At 34.8% G+C, this 26,476-nt stretch overlaps 2 protein-coding genes across 2 annotated transcripts; one reads left to right on the plus strand and one right to left on the minus strand.

Moving 5' to 3' along the window:
• Window positions 1-330: 330 nt before the first annotated feature.
• On the minus strand, window positions 331-3,393 carry LOC132561204 (sodium-dependent glucose transporter 1A-like). The gene is made up of 3 exons (XM_060225935.1): window positions 3,208-3,393; window positions 2,264-2,549; window positions 331-1,433 (listed from the first exon to the last, which is right to left on the minus strand). Exons 1-3 carry the CDS (start codon window positions 3,391-3,393, stop codon window positions 331-333), a joined length of 1,575 nt encoding a protein of 524 aa, XP_060081918.1.
• Window positions 3,394-8,905: 5,512 nt separating this feature from the next.
• LOC132561205 (microfibril-associated glycoprotein 4-like) lies at window positions 8,906-20,378 on the plus strand. Its single transcript, XM_060225936.1, has 6 exons — window positions 8,906-8,939; window positions 13,533-13,784; window positions 15,046-15,167; window positions 19,227-19,323; window positions 19,464-19,625; window positions 20,131-20,378. Exons 1-6 carry the CDS (start codon window positions 8,906-8,908, stop codon window positions 20,376-20,378), a joined length of 915 nt encoding a protein of 304 aa, XP_060081919.1.
• Window positions 20,379-26,476: the final 6,098 nt, after the last annotated feature.

The raw sequence follows: 26,476 nt of genomic DNA on the forward strand, positions 1-26,476 counted from the left end.
GTAATAGCATATCAAATTTCCATTTATTTTTTTAACTTCCTGTCACATTTAGCCCAGAACTGCACCGAAAACAATGTATTCTTCAATACAAGAACTTTTTGATTGTTGTAAAAATGTAAAATAAACTAGTGCTGGTTGTATTTAGTAAGTTTCATCTTCGCCAGGTATTATCAAAGAAGATAAAATCGATAAAGCTCGCGTTTGTCTGTTACTTTCAATAAATTACTTGCTAGAATCTAAGAAATATATGAAAAAACATTGGTTGTGTAACGTGTGTTTCCATACTGATATATAATGCAGTTCCTTTCGGCATGTATTTTGTTTGTTGTGTTAAACATTATGATTCACCATTTCTGTTGTGTTTATTTGTGCATTTCCCTCAGAGTTATCTTTTTTACCGTATGTATAGCCGTGTCGTGCTACAATAAACTTTGATATTAACGCGGCCGCAGTGTAAAAAATCACCAACAGCACACTCTCTCCCAGGAGCAGCAACACGTACCAGATATCTCTCAAGTTTTCCATCATACTGCCTAGTATTACGGGATTTATTGCTACTAAAGAGGTTATCACGAAGTAAACGAGCGCAGAAATTTTCCCAGTGACAGGTGTAACAATTTCATCAATCCAGGACAACACACTCGCCAGTATTGCCGACCTTCCGTATCCGAATCCAATAGCACAAATATATATTCCGACAGTTGATGTATGCAGTGTGCTTACGTATAATCCCACGAAGGACAGCATTGTTATTAAAGCATGGACGCCAGTGAGTGTCATAGGGTTGATAAACTGTATTATAACTACAGAAAATAACCGTCCGAACACTACTGAGAAACCGCACACTGATGTCAATACAGCCCCTCGGGATTTCGTCCATTTTAGATAAATCACACAAAATGTGGTCAGAAATCCTACGAACGCTTCCTCGATACTGGAAATCAATGCTGCAATGCAAATCATCATTCCTAATGCTGAAAACTTCAATGCTATCGGAAGTTGTCTGGTTTCGTATTTCTTGGAAATGACACTTAATCCATGTGAAACATTTTGAATTTTCCTCTCAAAGCTTATGTAGAAGGCCATAAAAGCTAAAGAGGTCAAGACACTGAAGATTGTTATAAACATAAAAGATAGGTAAAGTTGGGTATTTCCACGTGTGTGATAGTAAGTCGATTCTGGAATATCCTTGGATATGTTATACTGTTCACTGTCAAAGCAGTCCAATGTCGATGAAGTTGTGTCATTCAATTTACCGACACACAAATGCATATCTGATTGGTTTCCTATGAATTTAGAAGATACCGGATAGGAAAGGAAACCAGCTGCAATAAGTGGACCTACAGCGGAACCTACCGCATACATGAGCATCATTCCCTGCATGTAAGGTCGGCCATCTTTCCCCCACATGCCTTGCAGGTCCCCAACGGTAACTGAAACATCACAATTATTCCATACCAATTTTATTCAATACCTTTTGAATCGTGATCCAACACATATCATTAGCAAAACAAACAGTTTACCAAGAATTCACAAAACACAGGATTTCATCTGCATAAAGACTTACATCTACATAGATGTTCCTGTGATTATAGATAGAATAAGCTTTACGGATCTATTGGGATCTATTTAACCTGAGAATAAATCAGATTTACCAAAGTGTTAATACTACACTATCAGTTACCACAGGACACATGCTTGGTCGTTTCCTAATACCATAACTTTACAAGTGAGTAATACATATATAAATAAATAGACAACAATAAATAAAGGTTCGAACGCATTCGTTTGATGCCAAATGTTGACCAGAGTGATCTTAGCGCCAACATTGTTTGGCCTTTGTTTGCTCTTTGCAAGTAGGACCTATTCTCTCATTTCTATTCTCTTTTTTTTTCATCTTAGTGATAAGAAATTTGAGCATTCAAAATTAAGAAATAGCGATAACAAACTTGCAAAGTCAAAATCAAAGATGGCCACTTGTCGGCCTGTTTGTTCTTAGTTTTTTAATCAGAACAAAATCGAATGGGCACAACTAGAGCAATGGTAATCTACATATGGAATTTAAGAAAGATCCATCCAGAAATTGTAATCGTCTCATTCGACATACTATCCTCTGATAAAGAATAGGAAAAGTGTCGCTCACCATTTTAATGATAAGATATGAATACACACAATTGGGCTTCAATCACAAAATGTCGTCATTGTAATAGCAAAAAGTAGGGATATGAGAAGAAAAAAGAAATAAATATAGGAAAAAAATTACCCGAGTTTGCTACTCCAAGGCTGAACCCAAAAATGGAAAAGACGAATAGCATCAGCCAATAGAACGAACACCAAGGTATTGCTAAGGTTGTGATGGTCAGCAAGACATTCCCTCCTATTACTGTAAAAGTCCTTCTTGCTTTGTAGTAAATGATCCCTCCGACACAGATTCCAACCATGTATCCTGTGAACACTGCCGTTATGAATGCGGAACCCTCCTCTAGACCCACTCTGCTGATTATCTGGAGGTCTATCAGTGAGGGTCCTAATTGGCTTTTGGCAAACCCCTGAAAAAATATCTGTCGGTTTGAATTCAGGCAAAAATACACAATGAATATGTTTGTAATGTGCGAGTTTAAATTTAAAGTGGAAAAATAATGACCTGGCCTGCTTTTACCGTTTCAGTTATGATGTCATGTTTTCATGCATGGGCGAATCCTTGCTTTTATATTAGGATGTTATAAATCAATGTCATTAAAACACAATCCTTAACACTTATTTCGCCATAAAATGTAACATACCTCTGTAATGGACACCTTTCTTTTATAATTTCATACACCGCCACGTTGGCCAATCAAGAGTGATATTACAAAAAAGACGTCTATGTTTAACGTTATGGGATGATACATGCATGTAACATAGAACATGACCAATGAAAAGGCTTGTTTCATAGAGGATTTAATTACATCAAATGGTCAGCGTTGCATCTTTATATGCAAAGCTTGGTCCATCAAAAAAATTAACTAGTTTTATATGTGCAAAATAGCACAAAAATCAAGGCATCGAGTTTCAAAATGGACTTGATGCTTTTCATTGAAAAAACAGTCATGTAAAACCGTTTTAAATAACGTCACATGTGTCACGTCGGTATTAATGACGTCAGTACACAGAATAAAACCATGTGATGCGATAAAAAGTAATAACTCCAGGAGGATTTGTACTTACCATAGTGAACATGGCCAAGTACAAACAAGCAGTTCTAATGATTTTTTCGCGGTATACTTTGTCCTTTTTATATCTGATGACGGGATTTGTAAATGATCCGAAGTGACAGCAGATGCCACAATGATGTACTTCACCAGAATCCATAGATCGGGTATCATTGTTGTTCATAACTTCTTGTACAGGCATAATCGATGCTGTAAAATATAGACTCAAATATACAAATGTCAACAAATATGTCGACAGATGATAGACGAGTATAAAAAGTAAGGCCTCTTTCAGAATGTTTACCTGGCTGCAACCACAATATTTACCAAATATGTAAACAGATCAATGAAGAATATTGAGAACGAGGCTGCAATACCACAATGTTTACCAAATATGTCAACAGATCAATAAAGAATATTGAGAACGAGGCTGCAATACCACAATGTTTACCAAATACGTCAACAGATCAATAAAGAATATTGAGAACGAGGCTGCAATACCACAATGTTTACCAAATATGTCAACAGATAAATTATGAGATTTGAGAACGAGGCTGCAACCACAAAGTTGACCAAATATACGAGCAGATATATAACAAGTATTTAGAGAACAAGATATAGAATGACAATGATTACAAAATACGGATCCGAGAGGTTTCATGTTGCCAGCAAACGATAAAATAAATGATAATGAAAATAAATCCTTAAATGATGTATGGTACTTTCATCGTATTTTTTTTTCATCAAACTCATCAAAGTCATCAAATTGAAGTGAATATCATTTTTTGATTTGTTGATATTTGCAATGAAGTAGAAAAAAAGTATAGAAACAGTTCTACTTATTTTTCTTTTTCATCGTTTTCATTGTATGTTGCGTTAATCACTTTATTTGTGTCATAATACAAAACTTTCAAATCTTCGCTGAATAGCATGGAACAAAACAGATGTATTTCTTTCATTAACCACCAAACTATATTTACTTTTCACTTTATTTGATGGTGTCAAATCTTTGCTCCTTTATTCCATACATGAACAAGCGAATAATAAGAACACCTAGAAAAATCAGACTTTGCAGCATTTGTTTTGTTGTGGTCTACATATTGCAATAGGAAAAAGTCATCGTTATTGCTGTTTACTCTTTCCCCGTTTTGTTTTCTTCATAAGATTCGCGTATCTTTTAAATGCTTTAATTAAGAAATATTTGAAAATAGAAAAAAAAAATAATAATAATAATAAAGACATACTTACTAGATATTGCAACTTGTCTTTATCGTGAGTCCGGAGTGAAAGGTGAGTTGTATCAATGATATTTTTTTTCATATGCAGTCATGGCAGTGAATATCTAATGCATACTCTAAAGATGATAGGGATGGTTCTGTTTATGGTCATACATAAATTAAACGGCCGGGTCAAATAACGTCACAAATATTCTTGATTTTAGTATCATACGTAACAATAGCGTTAGAGAGATATGGTCCAATTTGCTCCATATTTGATAAGGACAACCAGCGGTTAGTTTAAATTTTAAAGTATGAATTGAACAAAATTGCGAATATTCACTAAAAGTTCCAGCTATAGATTTGATGAGACAGGTAAAATGAATATTCATTGAGCATCAATGTTGTCTTGGAAGTCCTTATTTCGTTATTTTTGTCACTGTCAACGATTTGAATTATGCACTAATCACCAGTTCATTCAAACTTTGAGTAACTAAAACCATTATTGAGTCTCTCTCAACCTTTTCTATGGAATTTAAGCAACTTAAGATAGATGTAGCAAATAACATATACACGATAATGGTTTAAAGATTACCTATGTGTACATAACTATTCAACATCTTATTCTGTTTTAATCAAAGGGCATTATGTCGGAAAATGTAATATAAAATCATATATTTTTGAGGGGCTCAATTTTCGTGGTTTCTAAAGAAATATACACAATTGATTAGCTCCTGATAAAGATATAGGGTTAAATACAGTAGAGCCAAAGAATGAACCCAACTGCATCATACATCTGTTTTAAAAATGCTATCTCGTGTTTTCTACAAAATTATAGCTCAATAAGTGTACCTATAATCACTTTAACAATATGTACACATACGGATTCATGGACTGAGCGAAACAACGAATTCAATGAAAATAAATTGCGCACAAAAAATAATGGTTTTATAGTAATTTCAACGCAGAACAATTTTTAAAATTACACTCGATCACGGTTTGGAACTGTACATGTCTACACAGAATGAATTAAAAAGACTTGAAAAGCTGAAAAATGGCGATTATTAGGTGTTAACTGCATTTACTTCTAGAACTAAAGAACTATAAAGTGAAGATAAAGATGCTGTCTCACGTCGCAATACCTGTTGTCACCTTAATACTAAATATTTCTATGGCGATGAATATGTTTTTTTTATTTATAATATTGATATGTTGTGTCAGTCGTGTAGCTGAATGACACTGAAGCATCTACATATATTAAAAATTAGAAACAAAAAATTCAGATTTGTCCACAGGCTTTTAACGCAAACCTATGAGACAAAAAGGAACCAAAGAATATTTACAAATTTTGACATGGAACCTCTTGTTTAAATTTCCTTTCATTCTTTTAGGAACCTTAGGAATTTCTTTTGTTCATATTTTGCACTATTTTTTAAATTAGGGTTTGGATTTTAATTATGGTGGCATGTAGTATTTTCTTTTTTTCGGAGTTTTCTAAGAAATAAAAATAAAAAGGGGGGGGGGGGGGGGGGGATCACACCTTGTATTCTGTAAGGACGACAGTATTTTGCTCTATCGACAACATCCTCCGTGTCAATTTTGGTCCAATTTAAATGAATGATGTCACTTTGGCAACATCGAACACGACGAACAATAACGAAACGACCGGGTATACTAACGGACATTGATCATAACTAACTTTATATTCCATGCCAGTGAAACCACAACATTCCGTTTACTTACAGGGCCCTTTAACAATTTGTAATACTTAATAGGACGTTTGATGAATAAATTAATATTGTCAACTCGTGTCATCTTCTGTTTTATTTTCATGTACATATCGTTGATGTTTTCCTCACGAAGAGAAAAATTAGCCCGATTCTCTAAGGAAGGCAATATCACAATGTGAAGCGCTTGGAATGCCGGCGTGAAGTCAACGTACCATAGAATGGTGATAACCATATAGAGCCTCCGTGTCGGCGAAGGTAGTCCTTAAGACCTTGTGGAGACCGCTCTGAACTATTTACTTAGACAAGGTATCTTTCAGGGATATTTTATCTTTCCAGTGACTTCACCAATATATTAATTTTGCATAAATGCTACTGGTTTAGTACATCCTGGAGCATCTAAAATCGATTGCACGATGTTAAAGGACGCTACACCATAAATTGAAAATGGCCCAATAAAGTGTGTGTCTTCGTTTGATTTCACACTCTAGAAAATGAGTTAAACATATCAAAGCATGAAGACTCTTCACATATTTATAGGTGTAGACACAAACGTGATGTAGTGAAAAAGTGTAAATTATTTACCGAACCCTTTAAGAGACAACACTGTAGTAAACTAGCTCGCTGCATATGCGTTAAGTTGAAGAAGTATATCATGTTCCCAGTACAACATGTTTACATAGTTACATAGTACAATAATTTTATCATTGCACAGAGTAAATTATTATCAATATTATCATTATTATTAAGACTTTGTTAAAGGCCCGTCAACATGTGAAAGGTCATTAGGGCCATAAAACGGCAAAACACAGCGATCCAAAACAGAAATAACATCAAACAAACTAAAAAGTAAGAGCAAAACGCAAAACATCTTAAATGGGTTATTATCACAAAAGATTAAAATGGTACGTCATAGTCTATGATATAGACCAATATCTTCTAGATAACGTAGAATTTTATTAATCTCAATAGTTTAAAAAATGATATGTAGACTTGTAACGACATGTTAAAAATGTCTCGAGTAGACAGAAGGTCAAAGCAGTCCAATAAAAATGTTTAACTGTGAATGGCTCATCACATCCTATGCACTGATGATTATCTTCGTCTTTCAAAATTTATGAATGCGTAAGGTATGTATGATCCATCCAAAGAATGGCAAAGACAACTTCGTCTCGGTGGTTGTCTCTATAGCATGGAGGCCATTCACAGATGATATGGTTTATGGAGTGCATTTAATTATTGATATTGATTCCATTCCGCCTGCCACTGAGCCGTAAAAAGATGTTTGATAAAGGATTTATAACAGAGTCCTACCTGGTTCACTCATATAACAATTAGGCCTCTAGGAATATCATTTGAAAGATAACGTGCGGCGTATTATTCTTGTGGTATTATGAATGGGTCTTTGTTTAGTATAGTTTATCTGTTATAGTTTATCGGTTTACATATATCTGTTACATAGGATTTGCCTGTTATTCAATCCAATTTGACGTTTACATCTTGTCCATCAAAATTGTTGAAATGAAATATATCTGTTATTGTTTATTGTTATTGTTTATTGTTATTGTTTATGTGTTATTTTTCCCCATATATTTATTGTTATTTTATTAAAAGTTTTTATGAAAAAGGTTGAAATCGCCAGCCGAAAGACCAGAATACGTCACTTGTCATGACACACGAACACAGTGAAAAATTAAAATGGTAAACATAAGTACAAACTATAACATGCTTGAACACATAACAGATTAGCTATAACCGATAAACGATAACAGATAAATGTAAACCGATAAACAATAACATATAAATGTAAACCGATAAACAATAACATATAAATGTAAACCGATAAACAATAACAGATAAATGTAAACCGATAAACAATAACATATAAATGTAAACCGATAAACAATAACATATAAATGTAAACCGATCAACAATAACAGATAAATGCAAACCGATAAACAATAACATATAAATGTAAACCGATAAACAATAACATATAAATGTAAACCGATAAACAATAACATATAAATGTAAACCGATAAACAATAACATATAAATGTAAACCGATAAACAATAACAGATAAATGTAAACCGATAAACAATAACATATAAATGTAAACCGATAAACAATAACATATAAATGTAAACCGATAAACAATAACATATAAATGTAAACCGATAAACAATAACAGATAAATGTAAACCGATAAACAATAACATATAAATGTAAACCGATAAACAATAACATATAAATGTAAACCGATAAACAATAACAGATAAATGTAAACCGATAAACAATAACATATAAATGTAAACCGATAAACAATAACAGATAAATGTAAACCGATAAACAATAACATATAACCTATAAACAATTAGCAATAACAGGTAAATCATAACAAACCATAACGGATAGATTTAAACCGAAAAACTATAACAGATAAACTATAGCAAATAACCAAATTAACGATAAACCATAGCAGATAATCTATAATACATTAGATCATACATATTATGTGATTGCTTTGCGGTATCAATATGCTACTTTTAATATCAAGAGATTTTAACTGGCAAATCAAAATTAATAAAATGACGTCAGCATATCCATGCAACGATTCATAATCAAATGGTTTACTCTAAAACGTATATAATCCAATCAATAAGTGCATAGTGTTGTGATGCATTTTCTACTCATGCGCAGTGTTGGAAATGTTTTGATATAACGACACTAGTTATTGTAATATACACAGTTTACCTGGGATTTGTAGATATGGCATGGTTTGTAGCTGCATTGGCATATACAGGTAAGAGTTGCATTTCGGTGATGTTTCATTTATTTCAAATAATATGTACATAGATATAGCGATGTTTCCTGATTTCAGGATACTAAAAATGAGTCTTTTTGAAGTTCTGTTTCTGAACCGCAACATTTGTAGAAACATTTGTTATATATTCATTATTAAAATTACTTTTATTTTTCTTTGTTTGCAAAATAATCGACAGTTCACCGTGATCAATACTGACAACAGCGGCGAATATTTTAGGGTAATACATTTATAAAATGCTGCCGCAATTTTTGAAAATAAGGCTAGTGCACTTCCTCATCAGACATCTTAATCCCCTTTGCGTTTCCCCAGTCGTCCGATAGACTCAAAAATAAGGACTGTTTGCGTAAAGATTTAGGATGAACGTTGAACTTAAACCATTAAACACGCGTCAACATGGCCGATCCAAAAATCCCCATAACAAAATTTATTATTTACTTTCATTGCCATTTGAAGGCATGTAATTTTAAAGAACTATTTCTACAATTCAAATCTTAAGTTTGTACCTGATGATACTTACTTTCTAATGTTTAAATGACTCTACAATGCCTGTGTAATACTCAGGTAAAATGTAATTGTTTACGTCTATATATATCAAGTTCAATACAAACTGACAATTGCTATTGAGTATTCTGTGAAATAAATGAAATGAATCACTTTTCAATTACTACTACAGAAACGTTTCAATGACAGTCTAGTTAAATAAATAGTTAGATCATTTTTTCGGGATGATTAGCATAATTTCCAGCGCTCTTTTAAGTTCTGTAAGAACCTTGGTCAACATCCTATGTTAATGTCAGTTACATAATTTTGTAATATTGAACCCTTTTGGTACTAGTTTGTGGTATTGTCCGGATTCATGAAATGGATTATGATATGTAATTGACTGTGTAATATTCTTTTTGCGGTTAGTTAACCCGTATAAGTAATTTTACGGAAAGAAGGTGAAGGAAAGTCAAAGGTCGAGGACAAGTTTGGACATCTCCATACCCATACTAACATTGTCGTTATGCCATGTCGTTCCTAACTACAAATCAATTCTTGAAAAAAGAAATGGTTGAACTTGAATTTGATATTTACGTCATAATAGTCCATTGTTGTTTTCATGCAACTTTGAATTTTGACCCTCTGACATTGACCTTTTTTAAAATAATAATCACTGTTTTATTCCAACCAACTTTCATTGCTTTATGTATTGCAAATTATCTACAAGGAAGGACATATTTGGTTATTTATCGACATTTCTGCAAAAAAAGCTTACTACATCAGTCCTTCAAATGATTTGTTTCCTACCAAAGTCATAGTTACCATGAAATCACATATTGATCATGAAACGACGGTTTAATAACCTAATATTTCATGAAACCGACCCTATAAGACAAGTTTTTACAATTACCAAGTAGAATGTTTGGTCTGTGACCTTGACCTTCAAAAATATTACTCGTACTGCGGTTACAAGTATTATTCAAAAATTTACATGTGAAGGGTGTATAGAAATGTTGCTCGTATCTCGCAAGGAAATATTTTTCACCGAGAAAATGATGGCTACTGTAAGACGTACCTATAATTTCGTGTTTTGAGGTTTTGCTCACCAATGACCAGATATACCATATCTCTGACGTATTAAAATAATATTATGTTAAAATGAATATCGTTATTAAAAATTAACTGCACAAAACATACTAAATATAACATGACTTATACAAGAAGTATCAAAAGCGATATTCCTTAGCAGTACTATGGTATTTGTAAAGCTGTATGCGTTGTTATTGAAAGCAACAACACAATTTGAATATTATTACAAAACAATTTGATACCAATGATTATGATCAAGAAAACAAAGCATGGCAATTAAAATGTTAAGCAAAGTAATAAAAATATGACTTTGCTCATAGTTGCGGGGTGAAAGTGGTGAACATTTTAAGTTGGTGTTTTACTAATGGAGAACCTTATATTTTATTTAAGCTGGTCACTGTGCAGATCATATATAACAGTATTGATAAGATTAAAGCAGCAAGGCTATCTGAATTTGTAAATTATGAACTCAATCCAATGAACGCATTCAGATTATGCCTTTTGCCACATATTTCCAATAAAAGTGTTCTGAAAATCCTCAAAATACGCCATCCTGTAATACACACTTACAAATGTTCTGTTCCAACAGATATAAAAACAGTCATTTTCACACAGTGAAGTTTTCATACTGATATCGAAAACAAATGAAGAACCTAAATAGGTTAATGTATCATACCTCAAACTGGCACAAACCCATCTACCCAAGCCTGTTGAGAGAATCCAAATATAAGCGATACGATCTTAATACAGATCTAAAAATAGTTTTGTTTTTGGATATTTTTGGCAAAAAAATATTTTTTGAAAATAAACTGGATGAGAATCCTGACTGGACCATAAGAATTACAAGTCAGACATTGTCTGATAGTTTATCGTTGCTGTTGCTTGAAATGTGATATTATCGGTCAAGCTCACTTCCTGACCACTTTGCCACAAGAACTGATATGTACGCAGACATCTTTTAATATTATATGATGGATAATCATCATTTTATATCATCAGTGCAAGTGGGTTTTCATTTTCATCACATGCCATGATCAGGACATCCTTTTTGATGAAAGGCAATTCAACTTGAAGAAAATAAAAATATATCCAGAACTCTAAAATTATTAAAATCGTCTTTTATTGACCGGTTTCAAATTTTTGTATGATTTGATTTCACATGCAATATCCAACATATGACGATTTCATGGGGAATAGGACATGAAATTAACAAATTAGGGTGATTTCATTGAAGATTATACGTGATAGCCAAAATGAGATAACTTCGCATGTTGTAGATGGTTTAGATGTCTGCTCTAATAAGGTCGACCTCAGTTTTATTTATGATAACCATCAGATCATTCAACAAATTGTTGCTTAAAGAGCAACGATATCAGGGAAAATTCGGAGTCAAGCGCCCCTATAACCAATCTAAAATCCGTGTCCTTATTAGGATTTAAATGGTATCCTGCTTATCAAATATCTGGTTGTACCAAGAAATTATTAATTCCAAATAAATGTTAGGGTCTATCTCAGTCACAAAATATCATTTAGATCAATTACACCTAAGGGGTCTATCAGTTTGTGACAGATAACCTTTTCCTAAAGTCAACATTTGACATGGTATATAATACTCAGATATAAACAACTTAAAATTAATGCTAATTGACTTTGACACTGAATCGGCCAGAACTGGAGAGTTGTCTATTAGATGTCGGAAAAGATCATATCAAGTTTTATTTTACACTATCAGACCCTGGACTGATAGGCCTGGACACCTGGAAAACATTTCTTTGCAAATTAATCAACAATCATTTCAGATGAAACTTTTCCATTATATTTTTCACTTTATGAAAGCTGTAGGCTGTAGTATAAACTAGTCTTCCCAACAGAGCAGATTGCTGATGTTTGGAAAATTATTATCAATTATCGGATAAACCTAAGTGAATAGATGATAGTTGATGTAATTGGTTTGTCAATGTTTCATATCAAAATTTCCTTGCAATCTTTCATTCAGATGGTTGGCTGTTATCTTGTCATTTTAATTGTCATTATTGCATAATTTGTTATCAATCAAATTTCTTAATTGGTGGTCCAGATCCAGACGTTTGACGCGGAGAGTCTACATTAAACTACCTAATGCTAAATCTGGGAAACTGCAGCAGCTTTATATAGCTAGCTGTCGATAATGACCACCAACTAGCTGATATGTGTACAGTATTTCAACGTGAGAAACCGGTGACTTGAAGCAATATTAAATTACAAATTTAACATAAGCTTAGACTACGGTACTTTGCTATGCTTACAAGCATTTAGTATCTGAAACATTCTTGATCTTATCAGCGTACACCACATGGAGAGATCGACAAGATCTGACAAGACTGCTTTAGACCAGCCAACGCATCTCTCTACCTGAATTATCTACTTAATGGTGTGTTCATTGTTATGGGTATAGCTTGTGCACCACATGCAATCAAATGCAATAATGCATAGCAACAAACATTGTACTATTAACACATATTTATGAATAATTAACTCATGTGTGCACGTCTGTTTGTTGTGTTGGTGTCTTTGTGAGCATGAGACAGGGTCTGTTCAAAGAAACAGACTTTGGACAAAAGCATTGGAACGACTGTGACATTGCGCTGTCAATAATTGTGCCACATGCGCCTTGTTTAGATGACTATCTTGCAGTTTGCATTTACGTAAAAAAAATCATACCACTGTAAATAAGGAGATCGTAAATATATTGAAGGATAGATTAAAATATTGTGTTTTTATCTTTATCTAGAATTCTGTGATGCATCCTTAAGGCTTTCATTCAGCAGATATCTATTTTTGGAATAGACCGGTATAGGTTTTGGATAGTTTCAATCTGGTCAAAACTAGTCTAAATGGAAACTATTTTTGATAGTTGTTCAGTGGATTCTATTCTGTCAGCTAACTGAAAAAGTTGTTTCTCCAAAAATTACGAACGGCTTTTTAACATTATATTAACTAGTCCAACGTTTGTTTCAGTGTTTGGAGTTGTCCATGGTTCAGAAATCAGCCAGATGATGTGGAACGTGGAGAGAGTCGATGACATCAAACATGCATCAAATAACACCAATGTAGAGACAGTGACTTTTTCACGTACAGAATGTGTTCTGATAGCTCTGAGGTATAATCTGTCAGTGGCCTCGTATGACCAGCCTACGCAGTTGTGTGTTCTCTATAATATCACTAAGCATAGGGAACTGATGAACAAAACGAACGTCCTCCTTGTACGAGGTGAGATAACATCACCGGTTGTATGTATTACTTATTGACAGTTTTATTTAAATCGTGTCCGAGTAATTTGAATACAAGTCCAAATAACAGGTGCCCCGTGAACATAAACACAATTGTAGGCATTTGTTTTACAAATCCAAGCTACGTATCAACTTACATGTTCAAACAGTTACGATGTGATTGTGCACTGTGTGTTTTCTACAGTTTTTGCAAAAAAAAGTTACCTGTAACTGCCTCTTTGTCTCTCTCTAAGTGTCGCAGTTTAAAGACGATATAGGGTCACTGCTTAACATCAGTATGTTTTCCTAATTGCGATGTTATTTTATAGATATGTAGTTGATATTACGAATTGTTGACATGCCATCACACTAATATTTAAGATTTCATTAACATCAACAAAAATAGAAATATAGTATATAAAACTGAGGTGTATTTTCCAGGTTTGTCCCCTTTTTGCTAACATTCTTTCCCGTCCCACTAAAGGACCTATGCTTTCAAAGCCATTCGGAGATCGCTGTTTTCACGGTTCAGAACTGGCACTGACGTCAATATATAAAAGGCTCTTGAATAATCCATGCACCGCATGACTATTTTTTGCGAGACTGTTAACTACTGATTCATTAGTAATGTCCATCCTCTTTGTAACTAAAATTCCTAGAAAATAACATGCAGTTGAATATATCTTACAAATTATGCGATACTATTACATTTAGATTTTAGCATATCGTTTGACTAATATTGATAATTCAAAACCAACTTCAAGGTTTCTACACATATCATCACGGACGATTCTGAGATAGACGAAACACCGATATGTTGTTTTCCAGTTTATTTTGACTCCACAGTATCTAGTTCTATATTTGTATTACAATGTTCTATAATCTTCTGTTTTTGTGCAATACTTTATGGCATTGAAGTATTTCACACGATGTATCTTGCTATCTTTTCATTATTGAATATATGTGTTTGCATTTCATATGGAATTTAATGAAACAAGTCTTTGAAGTTTTTTAAGCTTTGGCGAGATACGTTTACTATCATAATTCTTTAAAAAGGAACATTCTGGCATGTTAAAAGTAAGATTATGGAGGGCAAAGTCAAACAAGCGGGCAACTATATCCCTGAAATGTTTCTAAATTATATCAAATTAATGGCATATTTTCTATATAATATATATTATATTACATTAATGAATTATAATTGATATCAATTTTCCTATTTTGATTTTAAACATCACTCAATGATAATGGAACCAAATCAGAAATCCAAACGTGTGATGACCTTGATCCAGTCAGCATTTCTGGAGTGTACCGTATTGCACCTGTACCAGAGAAGAGTTTTGACGTTTACTGTGACATGGAGAGTGAAGGAGGTCCCTGGACTGTAAGTATAACTTTAACGTGTACTGTGACATGGAGAGTGAAGGAGGTCCCTGGACTGTAAGTATAACTTTGACGTGTACTGTGACATGGAGAGTGAAGGAGGTCCCTGGACTGTAAGACGTGTACTGTGACATGGAGAGTGAAGGAGGTCCCTGGACTGTAAGTATAACTTTGACGTGTACTCTGACGTGTACTGTGACATGGAGAGTGTATAAGGATGGTACTGTGACCCTGAAGGGACTGTAAGTATAACTTTGACGTGTACTGTGACATGGAGTGTGAAGGAGGTCCCTGGACTGTAAGTATAACTTTGACGTGTATTGTGACATGGAGAGGTCCCTGGTGAAGGACGTGTCCCTGGACTGGAAGTGATAGGACTTGTGACGTGTATTGTGACATGGAGAGTGAAGGTGGTCCCTGGACTGTAAGTATAATTGTGATGTGTACTGTGACACGGAGATTAAAGGAGGTCCCTGGACTGTAAGTATAACTTTGACGTGTACTCTGACATGGAGAGTGAAGGAGGTCCCTGGACTGTAAGTATAACTTTAACGTGTACTGTGACATGGAGAGTGAAGGAGGTCCCTGGACTGTAAGTATAACTTTACGTGTACTGTGACATGTAAGTAGACTTGAACGTGTACTGTGACCTGGAGAGTGTAGGAGGTCCCTGGACTGTAAGTATAATACGTGTACTGTGACATGGAGAGTGAAGGAGGTCCCTGGACTGTAAGTATAACTTTAACGTGTACTGTGACATGGAGAGTGAAGGAGGTCCCTGGACTGTAAGTATAACTTTGACGTGTACTGTGACATGGAGAGTGAAGGAGGTCCCTGGACTGTAAGTATAACTTTGACGTGTACTCTGACATGGAGAGTGAAGGAGGTCCCTGGACTGTAAGTATAACTTTGACGTGTACTGTGACATGGAGAGTGAAGGAGGTCCCTGGACTGTAAGTATAACTTTGACGTGTATTGTGACATGGAGAGTGAAGGTGGTCCCTGGACTGTAAGTATAATTGTGATGTGTACTGTGACACGGAGATTAAAGGAGGTCCCTGGACTGTAAGTATAACTTTAACGTGTACTGTGACATGGAGAGTGAAGGAGGTCCCTGGACTGTAAGTATAACTTTAACGTGTACTGTGACATGGAGAGTGAAGGAGGTCCCTGGACTGTAAGTATAACTTTGACGTGTACTGTGACATGGAGAGTGAAGGAGGTCCCTGGACTGTAAGTATAACTTTGACGTGTACTGTGACATGGAGAGTGAAGGAGGTCCCTGGACTGTAAGTATAACTTTGACGTGTACTGTGACATGGAGAGTGAAGGAGGTCCCTGGACTGTAGGTATAACTTTGACGTGTACTCTGACATGGAGAGTGAAGGAGGTCCCTGGACTGTAAGTATAACTTTAACGTGTACTGTGACATGGAGAGTGAAGGAGGTCCCTGGACTGTAAGTATAACTTTAACGTGTACTGTGACATGGAGAGTGAAGGAGGTCCCTGGACTGTAAGTATAACTTTAACGTGTACTGTGACATGGAGAGTGAAGGAGGTCCCTGGACTGTAAGTATAACTTTGACGTGTACTGTGACATGGAGAGTGAAGGAGGTCCCTGGACTGTAAGTATAACTTTGACGTGTACTCTGACATGGAGAGTGAAGGAGGTCCCTGGACTGTAAGTATAACTTTGACGTGTACTCTGACATGGAGAGTGAAGGAGGTCCCTGGACTGTAAGTATAACTTTGACGTGTACTCTGACATGGAGAGTGAAGGAGGTCCCTGGACTGTAAGTATAACTTTTACGTGTACTGTGACATGGAGAGTGAAGGAGGTCCCTGGACTGTAAGTATAACTTTAACGTGTACTGTGACATGGAGAGTGAAGGAGGTCCCTGGACTGTAAGTATAACTTTAACGTGTACTGTGACATCGAGAGTGAAGGAGGTCCCTGGACTGTAAGTATAACTTTAACGTGTACTGTGACATGGAGAGTGAAGGAGGTCCCTGGACTGTAAGTATAACTTTAACGTGTACTGTGACATGGAGAGTGAAGGAGGTCCCTGGACTGTAAGTATAACTTTAACGTGTACTGTGACATGGAGAGTGAAGGAGGTCCCTGGGATGTAAGTATAACTTTAACGTGTACTCTGACATGGAGAGTGAAGGAGGTCCCTGGACTGTAAGTATAACTTTGACGTGTACTGTGACATGGAGAGTGAAGGAGGTCCCTGGACTGTAAGTATAACTTTAACGTGTACTGTGACATGGAGAGTGAAGGAGGTCCCTGGACTGTAAGTATAACTTTAACGTGTACTGTGACATGGAGAGTGAAGGAGGTCCCTGGACTGTAAGTATAACTTTAACGTGTACTGTGACATGGAGAGTGAAGGAGGTCCCTGGACTGTAAGTATAACTTTAACGTGTACTGTGACATGGAGAGTGAAGGAGGTCCCTGGACTGTAAGTATAACTTTGACGTGAACTGTGACATGTAGAGTGAAGGAAGTCCCTGGAATATAAGTATAACTTTGACGTGTACTGTGACATGGAGAATGAAGGAAGTTCCTGGAATGTACATTGACGAATTCTTGCAAGAAATACCGAATCATCTGCGACATGTTAACACCAGACAGACAATGCAGGAATGTTACTGTCCAGAATGGAAAAGTCACAACAGGAAAATTAAAATCATCACGTTATGATACAGCTTATTGGAAAGCTGTTCATGTTTTCATTGTCGTTGCATGGCAATATTCTGTTTCAAGATCTTATCACCAAACCTGACGAACATGTTGTCAACCAGAAACTCGGTCATTTTCATGTTTTGGATACGTGTTCCATATATTTCGCCTTTGATTTAGACGTATTTTATACGGCTCAGTATACTTCACAGCCATACCGCCGTTCACATGTCATGGAGTAGAATGCTATCATAAGAGAACGAAGTCGTTCGTTTCATTTTATGATTGGGTATGGTGGTGTACGTAATGGGAAAATAAAATGTTCTTATAAAATAAACAAGGAAGGTGTTGAAGATTGGCCAAAAGCTCGATCTAGCAATATTAGCCTGACCATTTCTATGAAAAAATGAATTTAAATCATTTAAGTTAGAGGACCATAACCGTATAAAAACATTACATAAAACATGATATAGCTATGTACCTATAACATGTGGTAAACATACATGATATAGCTATGTACCTATAACATGTGGTAAACATACATGATATAGCTATGTACCTATAACATGTGGTAAACATACATGATATTGCTATGTACCTATAACATGTGGTAAACATACATGATATAGCTATGTACCTATAACATGTGGTAAACATACATGATATAGCTATGTACCTATAACATGTGGTAAACATACATGATATAGCTATGTACCTATAACATGTGGTAAACATACATGATATAGCTATGTACCTATAACATGTGGTAAACATACATGATATAGCTATGTACCTATAACATGTGGTAAACATACATGATATAGCTATGTACCTATAACATGTGGTAAACATACATGATATAGCTATGTACCTATAACATGTGGTAAACATACATGATATAGCTATGTACCTATAACATGTGGTAAACATACATGATATAGTTATGTACCTATAACATGTGGTAAACATACATGATATAGCTATGTACCTATAACATGTGGTAAACATACATGATATAGCTATGTACCTATAACATGTGGTAAACATACATGATATAGCTATGTACCTATAACATGTGGTAAACATACATGATATAGCTATGTACCTATAACATGTGGTAAACATACATGATATAGCTATGTACCTATAACATGTGGTAAACATACATGATATAGCTATGTACCTATAACATGTGGTAAACATACATGATATAGCTATGTACCTATAACATGTGGTAAATATACATGATATAGCTATGTACCTATAACATGTGGTAAACATACATGATATAGCTATGTACCTATAACATGTGGTAAACACATTTATCCTATGTGCCAGTTCGTTTAATGTCCTTGTGTTGTTTCATCATCCAAGGTAATCCAAAACCGTGAAAACGACGAAGTCGATTTCTTCCGAGACTGGAATCAGTACAAATACGGGTTCGGAAATCTACACGGCAATTTCTGGTTAGGTAAGTTCAGAAGTTTTTGATAACTCATAACTCTTATCAAATGCCAATTCTTGTCTATGGTTTATTGCTTTTCCAAATCCGGTTTTTAAGGTGTCGATCCTGACAGCCATTAATAGCAATTGGTTTTGTTTATTTGCAAGGGAATGACAATATATATTCACTGACTGAGACCCCGTGTATACTCCGTGTACATCTGGAAACTTTGAATGGGACATTTGGTTATGCTGAATACTCGGAGTTCCAAATATCAAATGAGACCGAAGGCTACAAGATTTCCATTAATGGTTTCAGCGGAAATATTAGTAAGTAAACAAAATGTCGCACCTTTAAAATGAAATCGACAAGTTAACTTTTACTTAACACTTTTCTAAGAGGTCTCTGGTTTGTAGCATATCGTGTGTTCTGGAGAACTATTTTCTTATGTAGTGCATACCCACTAAGGACAGCATTTCCAGAAAACTAAATGGTCTTTACTTGTGATTGGTATAGCAATAGCAAGATTCATGCAGACATGAACAGTCATATTTCATATTCATTGCGTTGACATGGCAACTTTTAAAAGACAATTATACGTGACATTTTAATAAAACAAAAATGATGGTCTATACTTTATCTAATTTAGGCAATTTTTCTGACAAGTTGACTTTTCATGTCAACTGCAATTTGCTCTGTCGGAACGGACTAATGGTCAATGTTCTTAAAGAATACCTCAACCCTATAATCATTCATATATTTGTTACACGACATAGCAAACCTATTGTCCATCATGTGCTGTTTATTTGCATTAACCTAGATTCTTACATGCAGGTGATGCCCTCAAAGTTAATGACGGACAAAAGTTTTCGACAGTTGAGAGAGACCACGACAATAATCCTACAAAGAATTGTGCTGAAGCACGGAAGGGTCCCTGGTGGCATAAAAACTGCACTCGCGCTAACTTAAACGGCTTGTACAACGCAACTAAATGGATATTGTCGGTATATTGGAAAGGTCTATATGGGCAAAATAATCGCATTCAGTTGAGGAAAACCAGGATGATGCTTAAAAGACCGTAAACAAGAAGAAATCCCATGATCGATAATATGGCATGAACCTACTTTTCCAGAAAAACAGTATAAGGTTCAATATGTAAAACCTTTTTAACATTTAGCATGTGTAATAACTAGAATTAATAAAGAAAAGTTTTTTCTCAGAAAAGTTTGCTTTCTTTTTATACTGAAAAACTGCTCAAATAAAGGATCCTACATGAATGTTCGCTTTCTGAGAGATTAAAAACAAACTTTTATCGTGTATTCCCACGATAGTTCATTTTACTGGCAAAACGTCATCGTTTTCACGTGCTTTTCGGCCAGCAGTTAATCGCAAACAAGTATGCCGCCTACGCCGGTGTAAAAGCATAGTGTAAATACATGTAACAAACAAAAGCAGGATATTTTGAAAAATGTCTTTATACAGTATTGAATAAAACAGACAGATGCGACATCGTAGGCATTAATGAAGCTGGTGCACGTCATACAGACAATTTGGTGTGCACCGAAATACTTAAGAAGCCTTGCGATTTCTTATAGTCTCCTAAGTTATAGCATATTATACGCAGTATCTTCTTTCCGCTAGTATATTTACAATTACAAATATTTGAAATACGTTGTATTGTTTTTGTTACAAGATCTCACAAAAAGGATTTTAAAAAAAAACAAACAAGAAAAATATAAATTGGGAATTCCCACTTCCGATACCTTTGTACCAGACTGAACCGACAGAACAGATGACAGAGAGCTGGAGGTCAGTTCAATGTAAATTTGTTGACGGGAAATATTTGCAATTAAGCTACCCTACACAATGTCTAGCAGTCACACGTGCTACACAAAGGAGTGAACAATTCATCACGTAGTCTAAAACACAACTTAAATATTCTTTTTTAATTATTCCATGATTTAAACAATAAACGGCGATAATTCTACCCATCCCATATCATCATCTCATAATTAGATGTCCAAGGATAGTGTTCTGAGGTCTGTTGATAAAAACAACAAAATACAAACAAGTCAACACAATTGTAATAATTTAGTTTAAAGAATTATATTCAGTAACAAAAACCGCTTTGTTATTCTATACTAATGAGGAATATTAACCTTTGAAATCACTCGCATGACGCTTGAACTACCAGATATTACTTCAAGTACAAAAGAGTTCCGATATACAGACCATTAGGAATACTTTCCTTATACAGAAAGATGTATATTATTACACAAATAGAATTAATTAATGGTTAATTAGATCAACAAACACGGACGTATCCAACCATGTTAAGGTGTGTCAATAACAGTGCAGATACACAGTGATAAGAAAGAAATTAAACAATTATGAGACTTTGTTTTAATCGATACGATAATTTATGGTTCGAAGGTGATAGAAATCGCTGTTATTACTTTTTGATATCATGTACCATTTGAATTGTGTATTTTCTACACACAAAAAACCACCTTCAGCGTCATGAATATCGCATCTTCGATAAAACATTGTATTGCACTCTAGTGCAACTTGTCGGTAGTACAGTTCATTATTATTAATCGGAAGATTAGCATGTTCTATAAATGTACCATCAAGACTATTTGTAGTCCGTCAAATGGGAAATTTAAGATAAACATGTTGAAAACCGGATGTAAAAACAAAACATTTCTTCTTTTGTTTATATATAATATAGTAATGACAGAACACTTTATTCCCTTAGTCACTGCATCAATTCTCATAGGAAAAACCAACTCTTGTAAAGATAACTTGATACTTATTTATTGGTAACAAGCATTAGTTCACGACGATAAATCTAAGAGAAAAAGAAAATACAGTAGAACATATGTTTATAAGAATGAAGATTGAGAAAGCAGCGATTTCTCTCTAAAATATTTTACATAACCATGTTTAACGTTTCATTAACCCACCTGCTATGACGTTCAAAGAGTTTATTGCTAATGTCTCGATAAGAAGTTGCAGTAACCCCCTCCCACCCTCAGCCCCACCCCCACCCCCACCCCTAGAACCTAAAAAAATATAAACAATACTTTGATAAATCACCTACGTTTTGCATAGTACCAGACATCACTCTTTATCACTCTTTAACTTATATTTCAAAGCATTCAAATTGCACATTAAGTGTACATCATTACTTTCATTAACAGTAAGCCATTCAAAATAAGTTTCAATATTTACAACCAGACACAGCTTGGCCTCTGTCCCGGGAATCACAATCCATGCATAGTCTTGATACTTGTCAGTTTTATATGATTCTATAAACACTCACATACATGTTGAATCAGTTACAATATCGCACCATTTAATATTTAACAACTCTTCACTTCCCAGGAATCCCGCATACCATATAAAGACAACGTTTTAATGTTTCCTGCCATGTTGAGGAAATTAAATATATCGCTCAACATACCAATAGTTATATAGGTACATTCTTCACTGCAAGCCGAACCATTTTCAGTTTACCAGCCTTTAGAATATTTACCGCTACTACAGAGCCAGTAGGAGATTTAAATCAAATATATCAGGAAACCACGGTAAAAAAAACTGTAAAAAAAACATTAGCCATTGGACTAGGGAATTTGCGGTTTGTATAATGAAAGTCAAATAACTTTATACATGTATAGGTGTTATCGATAACGTGTAGCCTAAAATCATACCGGAGTAATAAAATATTTTTTTCACCTGGAATGTCCACTATTGTTAACTTTGCTTATATTCACAGATCGAGATCACTAAAAAAGTTCCAGTAATTAGGTCAGCTTGTCCGGAGGTGGGGCAATTAATTGATCTCCCCACCGAAACTCTCTAGAAATGTATGTATAAAGGTGAACACAGTTTAACATATTGGCTCTTTTGTATTGAAACTATACAAGTATTACATGCAAGTGGCATCTCCACATAGGTGCAACCAGTACACCTGACGCATGCGTACGCACAATCTGTCGTAACACTCTGGATATCAAGAAAATGGGCTGAACGAAGAGTCCAAATTCCCCAGCCCAATTCAATATAAATTCACTTTTCTCTTTATCGTTAATAAAGCACAGCTTTCCTAGTGTTATGACTTAAACAAACCAATCTATTTCAAAATCAAGTTCTACCCAGATCAGACTCAATGAACCTACCAAATGTGATCTGTTTCATTTACCATTGAATTTGACCAGATTAACATTGCAATGGCGTATGAATAAAATACTAGGTAAGGAGAGAAAACTCCCCAACTTCTACTTGACTCGCAATATACCACAAGTATGAGATTTAAAAACATCAAAAATAAAAATTTAATTCAACAGTTAATAACTGTAACGTTACGTTATAAAAGATGTGAAGCATAATATTTCTTGTTCGCCGCTTCGGTGCCTGTGAAAAAATGGCCGGCACCGCTTCGTTTGCGAACCGGCGCACCACGTCTAGACGCAAAATATATTACATTTTGTTCTTATTTAAGTTTCACTTAATATGAAGTAACCACGCTGAAATATATTTCAACCTGTCACAATAATCTGTCTTCAAATGATAGACTATTTGCTTGTATGACGTAAGACGATATGATGACAGGAAACGAAAGTAGATGAAAATGAAAGGATTGAATTTTGCTTATGTCGATTTCATGGGATGATGAATTCCGTTGGTCTTGAGAAAAATACAACATGAACTTCGCAGTTCATTAATGATATACTCCTATCATCTCTGTCTACATTACGAGATATAATGTCAACTCAGTCATTCAGACTTCTAGGTACATCATTTCAAAAACACAAACTCGATCAATTTCGATCGCGACATCTTACAACTCGCCTTTCATTATAGAACCTTCTTGAACTATACTGCACACTCCCGTGTTGCAGAAAACGACTTTAACCTGAAATCCTATAATTTATCCTTCAACGAAAGTAAAACCCTCAACACAGCTACCAACTCTCTCCCTTGATAGACCACATCCCATGAGTTACACTCTCAACTGTATTATCTTCATAGCCAGCAAAACTCGTGACGCTAGCATCGCTATAGGCTATCTTGGAATAAACCACTGTCACGTGATTGTCTGAAATCTAGTTTACGTAAAATCTGTTTTCAAAATTGAAATTGTACGATACTCTCATTTGACAATTTGATATAAGAATTCCAACTGTAAGTTGTATGTACATCCATGGAAGGGTATGTAGTCATATTCTGCGATAGATTCCCTATTAAATGTACTACCTTCATAGCAGAAACTATCTACTCTACGAAACAAGCAACTTTCACAACCTGTACTCGTTATCTCTACTGTTACCAAAGCCTTTTCAACTCTACGGACTGCAATATATATATCAACTTAAACATTCCAATTCTTGTGTTAGTAACCTACAATGTTTCTCCTTTGGGTATAAAACCAAATTTTAACCAATTGAGTGAGAGAGGCAGGAGAACTACACATAAATCCATCGTCACAGCCCTCACCTCTCCATTTACCAGTGGCTATGTTATTTCCGAAAAAAAATTACGGAGCTGTTGATAAATCAAACGGTAAAAATCTAAATTTGAAATAAACGACCTTTCCATCCATTAACGAAGAAAACTCACGATATTTAATATGGGGACCGTAAATGTTCACACAATGATTTGCTGAATGTATGTCGAATTTGTTCTAAATACATTAAAGTCATCCTCACATTTGACAGGGTGTTTCTATTAACCGATTTCTAATCTAATACCTTCTCTTCTTTTTGTAAATATACAGTTAATGGATTTACAACCAATGGTAAATTATCATATTTTCCCAATAAACCCCTGTCTAAAAATCTTAAATAGCTTGAACCACAAAAAATGTCCTCATTCAAAACTGACCATTTGTTGTTCAGAAATGATCTATCTGATTGTGAAGGAATGGGAGGTTTATATCCATTAAATCCTGTAGCCGTAAAAAAATCACAAGGCCCTATTTCATACCAAAATATAGGCCTTTTAACCTTCCCTTGACTATAATGTATTTTGCCCTTCCTCGTTTAATAATAATCATGGGTAAACACACTATCATCAATTGTCCAAAACTCATCGATGAAAACTCCCGAATTCACTATATTTATTCCATCATTTTTGGCCCCCCAAAATGACCCAAATTGCTTCATTAAAAAGTTCAACTAATAAATTATAAACTGAACAGATTTTTATCGTCAGTAGAAGACTGGCTGCAGCACAGACGCACGTAGTGTACGAGACATTACGGAATCGATCAACGTTTTAGGCTGTACTATAAATCTCTGTACACTAAGGTCGAAAATAGTCTGACGAGATGTAAACATAAGAAAAATTTGCAAAATAATTTATCGCCGTTTTTCATTTAGTTCAAATATCGCACTTCTGTGTCTATATCAATTAATATTTTACCAGCGTGTACAAAGTAACGTTAATCTGGCTATGAAGATCGATAAATAAAGTTAATTAATAGTACTGATAGTAGACGCAATATCAAGCAATTAGCAAATTCTGAGTATTGTAGCAAACAACAGCAAACTTTTCGTTTCACTTTCTTAACATTCTCAGTTTTAGCAAAATATCACCAGTGAAACCGGAGACATGAATGTTTCATAATGGTTGTCATGTCGGTTATCTGAGAATTTGTAACAGTTCCTGGTCAGAATCATTTCAATGTTATTTCTAGAAATGTTGCACTGGATCCTATTTTGTGAACTATGTGTTTTTAAGGAAAATCATAATTGCGCAATGATATTTCAAAATGACCTTCTTGTTAGACTTATCATAGCTTTAGCGAGGGTGCAAAAATATAGCAACAATGTGTGATAGTTTTCCTTATTATCGATACTTTCCACTTTAATTGCACCGTTGGAATCAGAGAAGTTAATTGTTTTTTTAAGATGGCGATCATACCGACCATGTAAGAACAAACACATGATCGTACCAAACAAATTTAAGCTGAATGCCAGTGATGAGACTTCACAAGTATAGAACGTAAAAAAGTGTTCGGAAGGTGGACAGCACGGTGCTGACAACGCAAAGCGACAGACCAAACATAATGGTTATAGACACCCTGATCCTTTGTTAAGATGACCTAAATATTTGTGTTTTTATAATACCCCTTTTTCTTATTATCCAACCATTATTCCTTCTAGTCAGAACTGGT

This window comes from Ylistrum balloti, unplaced genomic scaffold, assembly GCF_031769215.1.
Source record: "Ylistrum balloti isolate Yb309-2 unplaced genomic scaffold, AGI_CSIRO_Ybal_v1 Utg371178, whole genome shotgun sequence".
Taxonomy (NCBI): Eukaryota; Metazoa; Mollusca; class Bivalvia; order Pectinida; family Pectinidae; genus Ylistrum; species Ylistrum balloti.